The sequence below is a fragment of the Papaver somniferum genome, chromosome 6, assembly GCF_003573695.1.
Source record: "Papaver somniferum cultivar HN1 chromosome 6, ASM357369v1, whole genome shotgun sequence".
In the NCBI taxonomy this organism is placed as follows: domain Eukaryota; kingdom Viridiplantae; phylum Streptophyta; class Magnoliopsida; order Ranunculales; family Papaveraceae; genus Papaver; species Papaver somniferum.
Genome location: NC_039363.1, coordinates 133,158,829 through 133,169,612, shown reverse-complemented (window position 1 = coordinate 133,169,612; position 10,784 = coordinate 133,158,829). Strand labels below are relative to the sequence as shown.

At 35.3% G+C, this 10,784-nt stretch overlaps 1 protein-coding gene across 1 annotated transcript; it reads right to left on the bottom strand.

Moving 5' to 3' along the window:
• Window positions 1–1,421: 1,421 nt before the first annotated feature.
• On the bottom strand, window positions 1,422–4,009 carry LOC113289375 (serpin-ZX-like). The gene is made up of 2 exons (XM_026538613.1): window positions 3,527–4,009; window positions 1,422–2,341 (listed from the first exon to the last, which is right to left on the bottom strand). The coding sequence occupies exons 1-2, from the start codon at window positions 3,911–3,913 to the stop codon at window positions 1,553–1,555; spliced, it is 1,176 nt and encodes a 391-aa protein (XP_026394398.1). The 5' UTR covers window positions 3,914–4,009; the 3' UTR covers window positions 1,422–1,552.
• Between the last annotated feature and the right edge of the window lie 6,775 nt (window positions 4,010–10,784).

Here is a 10,784-nt window from a genome sequence, read left to right as displayed (position 1 = left end):
GAGCCGGAGAAATTGGAGTTACAGAGAGCTTCCATTGCTGCTCCTGTGAAGAACACGAATAACATTAAACAGTAGGGGACAGTCGTAGTGCTACAGTACCAACGACGCTTCTCATGTATCGTTTTCTGTAACAGTTAGTTTTGTAACAGATATAAGTGTTACAAAGTCGGTTTTATTATTTTTTTCCCATTTCATTATTGTGAACACCTTTTTGAGCAATGAGAAATTCCTTTGAGTGTGTTTTCACCATGCGGAGCTAGAACTCATTACCGGGACAACGGAGGAAGCAACTTTTCATGATTGTGTTAAATGAATTAATTATTTATATGACTTTTTGCATAGATTTAATTGCGTTATGATTTCTACTAATTATTTGTTATTTTGTTTGATGTCGCATGGTTGGTTTTAATTACTTTTGATGCGTCATGCTCACAACTTACAACTAATGTTTTTATGAAATCTATTTTTGGCAAAGAATTAGAGTCATAACTTCTTTTGTTTGAGGTATATTGTTTAGAATTAATGATTGAACCACAAGAATATGAAAAGTGGTGAAATCCTGCGTCCTAGTATCTCTTCATCCTGTGACCTTGTTTTGTATATTTTTCTTTGTTTTTAGTATTTTGTATATTCAAGCCTAAACCAATCTCAACAAAGTCCGAGTGAACGACAACCTTTTTACCACTATTCAAAATTCGATCACCAAGCTCTGGCTCCGACAAAGTTTGATGCCACATGGTCCTTAAGACTTAACTTGACATTAGGCTCATTCTCGGGTTAAGCTTAGCATTGAGGGCTTACTAACAGTCTAACTCTGAACCCATAGATAATATTATAACGATAAACCTCATTTAAAACTCATATGACGATAAACATGGTCAGCCTAAAAGCTCATATTAAAGCAACAACTTATTGCCCTTACCTCATTGCCCGGTCTCTAATTTTCTCTATATAAACCTTTTTTTTTCTTACCTAAATCCGCGGTTAATCCGCAACCGGTCCGTATAATCCGCAGATCCGCAAAGGTCAAATCCGCGGGTGATTGGACCGGTAACGGTTCAATTTTCCAAATCTGCAACTTTGATGGTTTGATTGCGAGTGACCCTAATCCGCAACCGTCCCTCCGTTGCACACCCCTAATTCTATGGCAAAACTTCAAATTCTGGTTTCTCACGACCCCATTGGAACCAAAGTGCTGGTTTCTCTACTTTCATATAAAGTTATGTCTGTCTACATCTATCTTCTCATTTTATGGCCAAACTTTACAAGATAAATCCATACTCCATAATCCATACTCATCCACATATGGGGCCTCCTAAAGCAGAGCCTATCTCAAACATAACTCACCTTGCATGGGAATTGGCATTGGCGTATAGCCACCATTCAACATTCAGATCAGGTCAAACCTGGGACCACAGCACAAACTAAAAAACCATTTATTATACAAAAACACATACAGTAATCAGCATCAAACCTTGTACTAAGATTATTATGTATTTGAGTTTTACTTGCTACAAACATGATTAAGTTAGGTCTCTCTCCTACCACTAGGTTAAGCCTCCAGAGCTGGATTGACAATATGGCCGACAAACAAAACCATGCCGGTCATATCTTCTCGGATCAGGAAGATGAATGGGTGATCAGCTACGAAGTCGATTGGGCCAGACATTTGTAAGGACCTTAGTTTTATCACAGCAGCAGAAGCTGCAGCAGCTTCAGTACCTTCCTCATTTACTTCAATGAACGATTTGTGGTGAATGCTTGAAACATAAAGGTTCTGACCTTGAACCGAATCCACCATCTCACTTAGACCTCCGTCATCACCAGAGAAGGGCAATACCAGACCTAACTCCTTCAGATGGCTTGAAGCTTCAAATCCAAATGAGATCTTGAATTTAGGAATCTTGAACTGACCAACTTCTACTTGTTGGGACGGGATATGGCGGTTTAAGAAATCAGGTTCTGAACCCATCTTCTCTACCAGTGCTGCCAGCCCATTCTGAGCATCAGGTAAATAGAAATACATGGAGAAGCGTCTCTTATCTTCCCCTTGCTTGTAAGACAGACCAAGAACTTTGAAACCATTGAACTCACTGACAAACTGTTTCTTCTTGCTTGTCATGAAGGGTGTTTGGACTTTAGTTCCGTTAAGAAGGTGAAAATCTTGATGTTTGGTTTCTGATCCATCAAATTTCTCATTCCACGTTCCTTTGAAATAAAGAGCATTTGCAAAGATAAGTTTAGTTGAATGGTCAACTGAACCAGAAGGAAGAACCTCTTTGATAAGACCATTGGTTTCCTTTTCAGCCCACAAGTTAACTTCATTTGCCACTTCAACAGCCTGCAACAGCGACAAGAACAAACCAACAAACTATTAATTACAGTAACATATTGGTGCTCATGCTAATACCCTGTATGCACTAATGTCAAGACTTGGTTGATATGAAAACCAAGTTTCCATGCAAGCTTTTCTCAATAAATAATATATGCATACGCCATATGCCTACTTCTTGTCTATTCATGGTTGCAAAAGAGCTTGGCTGTCATCATTACTTACGCGCTATTAGTATTTACGATATGTAAGCATACAAATAATCCTTTTCACAGCCAAATTGAATTTTCGTAGTCCAATATACAAATAATATAAATTGTAACAAGAACTTTTCTGATTGATGCACACAAATCTTCCTAAGTAATGGACACATGGTTAGACTAACAGTTTCATTCAATGCATAGAATACTAAAGTTGTATGAGTTGAAGATCCATGATTACTACCAACAGGTAAGATCTAAGTGCCACTACTAAAAAAGGTTGCATCAGAAAACACCAACTAGAAAGCTTGATATAACCATAAATCAATAAGGATAAAACAAGGATATACTTTACAAATTCGGATTATCAATTAGTCCTATGTTTTCATCGTACATTAAACAATGAACCCACACAGATGCAACAAAAACAACCACATAACTTAATGCACATATATTAGCTCGCTCTACATTCTGTTACCTGAACATTGTTAAACTAACAGAAACTCTATGTCATACAAAACCTCACCGATAATTCAAACACCTACAAGCCAATCATAAATCTAAACAATAAACCCACATCAATCCAACCCAAAGCAGCATTAAACTGTAGTGATTCCTCATATGAAACCTTCACCATGGTAAGAGTAACAGTAACACTATGTCAAACAAAAACAATAAGCCTACACCAAGGAGAGACTACTACAACGTCATACAATACCTCAAATCTCAATACATTTATAAAATTTACAGTCCCTACTCCGCATGTTAGTTGATCTAGTAGTACAATGTAAATCTAAACTCCAGAAACTAGTTCCAACTTCCAATCATTTCGTTTTAGCAGGTATATTAGTGTGTAAATGAGTTCCGATCCATCAAATTTTCAGTTCTAAAACTACACTCGAACGCTGATGAGCACATAGAAACAAATAAAGCATAGAAAATGAGCAACATGAATTATCTCTAAGAAAATCTTGAAAATAGAAAATGAGGTTACCTTGTTCTGGAAATCAACTTGATTAGAAGCAGCTTTATAGACAGAATCAACAATATCTTTAAAATAAGGTTTCATAGGAAGAGATTTCTCGATCCAAACGCCATTAACAAATCTCAATAACGGACCACCAGTATGACTACCATCAGCCAATATAAGAGCAACAAGTTCAGATGAAAATGAATTAAGATCACCATTACAAGATGATTTTAGGAATGATAACATCTCATCTAATGTTTTACCTTTAGAGCCAGATGCTATTAAACTTAATATTACATGGATTGATAGTGGTGAAAATACAAGATTTGTTTCTTTTTCTTTTAACATTACTTGTTTTGCTATTTGTAATGCGACATTTGTTTCGTTTGCAATTGATTCTCGTAGATCCATCGTTGCTGGAGATGATGATGAAGAGATTGATCAAAGTTTTTTGAGAGAAGAGAAGAAATGGTTAGGAGATTTTGATTTTTCAGCTTGACCGACAAGTGAGGAAAGAAGTTATAGGTTACGAGAAAGCCTATGATTTATGGTTTAATTACGATCATGTCATCCGCTTTATCGTGTTGTGTTTCTATTGTGCCGCGTGTGCAAGCCAAGGGAATCGTCTTAAATATTCGCGCGTGGTATGCAAGCGACGTGTGAGTTTCCGCGTAATTTCGTAGAGTTTCTATTTGATATACCTGCCGACTTGGCTTATTGAGTCGTAGACTTTCTATTTTTTTGTTTTTGTTTTTTGTTTTTTTTTTTTGGTGTTTTTCAGAATGGGCACTGCCCCCTAATTTGTTTCACAAAATCACCACCTTTAATTAGTGCTGGCAAAAAAAGTTTTTTTTACATCCGCTTTCATCCGAGTTAACTGTATTCAAAAACAAAAAAAAGAAAAAACAGTCATGTTGTGGTCCTAAATATCCTTATTCCATTGTTGAGGTGATGGTGATGAAATGGTGGTGGTGGTGGCGGCGGCTATACCCAAGAGAGGAAATAGTGAACCCTTATAGGAAATGTGATATAACGATCCTAAATGCGGCCTGAAGTTCTGGTGCAATGTAAGTCCTAAACGCGTTCGTCGGAAACTAGCAACAACAGCAGTTCATCGCAACAGTAGCAACAACAGTTCATCGGCAGCAACAACAACAGCAGCAGCATCAGCAACAACAACCACCACCACCTTCAACATCCATTAGTGGAATTACATGAACAACAACAAGGATAAACAGGTAATTCCCCCACTCACTTAACTCTGATTTGTGGGACAGGATGTCAATAACTCTGAAACTAGCGGTGCAGTGATCATTTTGAAAAATGATTGTAACAGTGTGATGGCTTCGTGAACCGGATTACGAAACTGTGACTGTTTTTGTAAATATCTTTTCTTTTTTCTTTATATGGTTTGTAACAGTGGTCTTGGACTACATACTTAAGGCCAAGCGCTATAGTGAAGGTTTTCACTTCGCTATAGCTTTTCTTTTTAGCTAGATAACAATTTTTTTATTGAAATGAATCGAGATATAGAGATTTGAGTAAATAGATGTGGTTGATCAAACAACCGTTCTTCCAAGAATCTGTTATATGTACAATGTTTAGTTGCTTTATCAGCCATTAAAATTTCTATGAATGTTCTGAAATTCAACAAAAGGAAATGACTCTATTAATAAGAAGCAAACATCCAAAATTGAGTTGATATACCAACTAGCATGAAACTGATTATTTTGCAAATAGGAGATCAAATTCGTAGTTACTAATATGCTAAGAATGTAAACGTTTCCCACTTTTCTTTTCTTGGCCCAATTGATCGCCTCCAATATTGCTAGGCTCTCTGCTTCCTCTGCATCTCTAGTTATTGCTAGATGAACTTTGCATCTCCTGTTATTACCTGTTACATCAGTAGTCACAATGCCAATACCTTCTCTGTTAGTATTTATATCATAAGAAGCATCACAATAAAATAACATACAATTATGAGGTAAAAGTTGCAATTGTAAGGTGCGTGTGTGCATTTGAAATGACATCACTAGATTGTAAACTAGATGGAGCATTGGATTCATCATTGATTAATCTGATAGCATACCTAGCAGTAGAGTCTTTATTCTAACTCATATTCTGAAAAACATGCATACATCTAACCCCCCATATACACCAGGCAGTTGTACTAACGCTACATTTCTGATCACTATTGCTTAATTGTAGCGAAATCCAACCACCATGGTCTTCCGCGTAGCTTAAGTGCAGAAACATCCTTTAGATACATTTAAAAGTATACCACATCTGATGCCTGTTGTAGATAAGGGAAATCACACTGAAACTCAGTTTTCGTGTAATTTTTTGCTTTATGGAAACTGAGTATATGTGCGGCAGTTGAAATGGATACTCGGTATCTGTGACACTTTACACGGAAACTGATTATCCGTTGATAAGTTTTATTTGATTGACCTCGTTTCGTTTACACTTGTGTCATACCCGATCTTAACCATGCATCATTCTCAGGGGCTCTATCTTCTCCGCTGTCGGATCCCAATGATTATTTTTTTCAAAAATTTATCAAAAATTCTCTATAAATACAACTTTAGTTTTTCTTATCAAATCACTCTAAATCATCTTCCCACAACTTGTTTTTTCCACTCAAATCTCTCAAATAATCTTCTAACTTTAAAAGTTTCTTCGTATTTTTTCCCCATCTCATTTTTTTGTAGATAACAATGTCGCAAACTCAAACGGAGAAACCAAAACCCAGAAAGAGATTCAGTCTCTTGGAAGATGTTCACATTGTTATTATGTTTTGTGCTCTAGAAGAATGGAGTTTTCCAGATAAAAATAAGTTTTATGAAAAACTTTTTGAAAAAATTGTAGAAGCTTGTGGTGGAAATCCATATAAGCGTACTATAAAAAGTGTTCGTAATAGGTATAATCAAGACATAAGTGGATATATTTTCTCAATGTGGTGCAAGAGTCAATGCAACTAATCGGGGATAACCGGGTATGTTATTTAAACATGTTTAGAATACTTGTTATATATTTTGTTTGTAAATAATTTAAATTTTGTATATCTTATGGTTCATTTGTATTGATGTAGGGTTTATTGGTGAAAACCGAATTTTTCAATATATGACATCAAACCTTTCTCGTGATGTTGAGTATGAGATGCTTAAAGATGTTAGAAATGTAGTAGAGGATGAAGATGAAGATATGGATCATGATGTGTGTCCTCTGTCAAGTCAATATCTTAGTAATATCTCAACTATATTTTCTAGTCAATCCCCATCTTCTCAAAATCAATCTTCAAGCCAATTTATGGAAACTCCATTAGCAAATCAATTTCCAAACTCTTTTAACATCCCTTATGGTATCCCTATTTCACAAGGATATCCTCCTAGTACAAACACAACTACAATACACAGATCGTCGTTTGGGGATTAAACAATGATAACACTATAATTGATAAACGCACGTCAAAAGCTGTTCTTAAAAAGTCCACCGCCACTAAAAGGGAATATGGACTAAGCACACCTGCTACACCCTCATCGCAAGATTCCAAATGAGCGATGGGCACTATAATTGTTGATTATCTAAAAGAATCTCGAATGACAACCGCACCTCGTCAGTAACAAGAAAATGAAATTATGAAAAGGTTGCTAGCAACAACAAATTGAACATACTCAAGAGAGAAAGGGAAGGGAAATAATGCAAATGGATCTCGATAAGATGGCTCCAAATGAAAATCTATACTTTGAATTAAAACAGAAAGTCGTTTTGGCTAAACAGATGGGGAGGCACAAACCTCCCTTATCATCATCTTCATCACAATAAAACTTGTTCCATTTTTAATTAAAAGTTTGTTAGTTTTAAGTTATTGAGGTTAGTTTTTTATTTTTAAATAGGTTTCATTGTTTTTATTAAAGTAATGTTGTGCTTCAGTTCCAGTAATTTAGTTTTCTTTTTCTAAGTAATATCAAATTATATATATATATTTTGTTCTCATATTTTGAATTCTATTTTGAACTCCCAATCCCAATTATCTATCCAATGGCTACTTTCAATGAGTTATCAATTGTGATATCCTTCTCTTCTCCAAACAACCCCATCATATTGGTAACTAGTATCCTCTGTATCTCTTATAAAAATATTTTCTTGTGAAGATAACATAGTCATGGTTGAGTATACTATAGAAGAAGATATTGCAATCACCAGAGTTTTTGTAAATGCTGCAACTCTTCCTCTTGAAGCACGACAAAAACTCTCTCCACATGATCAATGGACGATGGTGTTCGGCACCTTTGTACAACAACCTGGAAATGTTAATAATCGAACTTGACAACAAGTACAAGTTTGGATTTCTCAAATTCAAAGAACAGTATATAAGTACGCTGAGATCCAAAAAAGAATTTATGGTTACGCCCCACAACACATGACAATTGCGGTTACTGTAAGGCATCATAAATAATTATGATTATTGAAAAACTTCTTCCAATTAAACACTAACCTAATGATTTATGTTTCTTTTACGTAGGAGGAAATGGCCAAGTTTTTGTTTTGGCTAGATACCCTTATAGAATTTACATGTTATGAATGTTACTTAATCTTTAAGGATAACTTTCCTCAGCTGGACCCGGAAATCAGGCCCAATGATCCTCTAGAAGATGTATCCGATGACTAACATATGCGGGTGTTGTTCTAGATTTTGTGGCACGATACTAAACTCGTTCAATAGGGTACGTAGGGGTTTAAAGGCTTGTTGCACATGCTAAATGCAACCCTGATTACTACGAAAAGTGAGTTATGTACTTATTCAGTAGTTGTAATGTAGTTGTCTTTTTGTAGTCTAAGTAATATCAAAATTTATATTTTTTTATCCGATAATTTGAATTGAATTTTGAAGACCCCATCCTCAATTATTTATCCAATGACTACTTTTGATAAATATTATAAATTTGTTACTCATCAATAAACAACAAACACCTATTTTCATACACTTTTCAAAGCTCCTCATCTGCTCTTTCTAACCCTCTTCATACCTCTCAATACAAGCACAAGCATGGGATCATTTTATCCAGCTGAAAATTTGGTCATAATCAAAATATGGTACATCGAAAGTCGAGTTGTAGATCTCTCCCCTGTAATAGTGAATCCTGAAACCTTATAGGTGAAGATATGTAACCAGTGTATGCGAGATTATGGGAATCCAAAGATACGAAGTCTTAGACAAATTCATGATAGGTACCAAGTAATCCAAAAAGGAGTATGTGATTTTATAGCTATCCGACAATGAATCTTCAACGCCAGCCATAGTAGCTTGTCCCCTCAACAATTTGTAAGTATTTTTTCTTTCACATCAACTAAGATGTCTGATCTTACATTATAACATTAATATATTTACAAAGTAAGATTGTGTTGTGTTTTTATAGCACGATGTCGTAAAAACGCGCCAGTTGGAGGAAAAAGGGGAAGCATTCACATTTGATAAAATCTATCATTTCATGGTATCCAAAATCCCAGAGTATGAATCGCACGAATATTCCTATGATTCCCCCAATGAAGATTGATAGTTTTAGAAGTTTTTGTGTAGATTTTGTGGGTAAATCTCTGTGTAAACCCTCACGAGATTAACTCGTCCACTAGGGTCACCTAGGGGTTTAAAGGCTTGTTGCTCATGCTAAGTGAAACCATGATTACTATGAAAAGTGAATTAGGTTTTTATTCAGTAGTTGTTATCTAGTTGTCTATTTTTTTGGATTTTTGATAATTTTAGTTATATTAAACTTTAATAACACCTTTTCAAACAACATATCAAATTTTGATTCACGTCTGATCAAGATTACATAAACTTAAGATATTACATTCAAATATAATGATTCCTCAGGATTGTAGAGCCGAAATCTTGATTAACATCTGATGCATAATGACATAATTAAAGATAAAGATTATATAAAGATAAGATATTACATTCAAACATAATCGTTCCTCGGGATTGTAGAGCCAAATACTTGATAAATATCTTATGCGTGAACACATAAAGATAAACGACTACATTCAAACAACTATATTTCATCGGTATTCTAGTACTCGAAACTTGCTTTTAAGATCTCATTGCATTCATCATGAGAAAATTGCTTTCCTGTCTCATGATGTTAGTCTGAACGAGCTGCAATTTTTTGAAATTTTGGAAAAGAAACATAAGTTAGATATGTATAGTTTAAATATATAAAAAATTGAAATATCGTACAAATTCTTACCCGTTATTCATACGCCATTCCAGGGTTGTGTATGTTAAATTCAGCCTAAAATGTGAAAAAACTGACAACCTCCTTGTTGATGATGTTGAACCTAGCTTGAAGAGTTTTCTTAGTATTCTCTTTTGGATTTCCGGATATCGTATCGAAAGCTTCAAAAACATTAATCCAAAACTGGTCCCGAGTTTGATCTGAGACAGCAAGATTGGTTGTAACATGAATCCATCGCTCTTTCTCAAGTGTTTTGTACCACATCTCCTGTAAACACCAAAATAAAATTAATTTTAATTTTGACAACACCAAACAAAATCGCTAATATAAAATATAAGTATGAATAATACAAGTGATACTCACAGGTGTGCCCAAATTAACATTATAGTTGGGTATACGAAACTGATCCAAATACTCGCTTTTGATAGGTCTCATTACCACCTGACCATCCATATCGCATATTCAAGCATAAGGAATTAATTGTTGGTGTATCTAGGAAGAGATGAGGTTCGACTGGCACCAAGTCTTCTGTATATGTTGATTGCATAAGCAGTGATGGACGACGTACATAAGCTTCGGGATCTTGCGAACTATACACATCTTTGTTTCCTTCATGTTTAATTATACCAGAGTACTTTCAAACTAATCTAAGAGTCCACCACTCATTATACTTAAAATATTGTACTTCCAATAAATGCAAGGGATTACGACGTGTGTTGTTGTACAAGTAGTTGGTGGTAACGTCTAACGTTGAATCAATAAGATTGTACGGTATTAATTTTATTCCAACAATCTGTTTGAGACACCGTTCCCCCAGGTACAAGCCGTTGTTGCCAAATGGATCATAAAAGACCCTACGTGTTTCCGAGATTCTCTTTGCTAGTATCACCTCAAGATTAGTTTTCCATTGAATGTACTCTAATGACATCCACACTACTTGACTGAACGAGAATTTATCTACTTGGCTACCACAACTGCTAGTGAGTGGGAACCAGTATTGAAAAAGCGGGGGTCTAATAACTACACCCAATATTTCATCATCAATT

Coding starts and splice junctions, on each gene's coding strand:
- LOC113289375 (XM_026538613.1), bottom strand. CDS start 3,913: ATGGATCTACGAGAATCAATTGCAAACGAAACAAATGTCGCATTACAA. Junction 2,342..3,526: donor AAGTTGATTTCCAGAACAAG/GTAACCTCATTT, acceptor TCGCTGTTGCAG/GCTGTTGAAGTGGCAAATGA.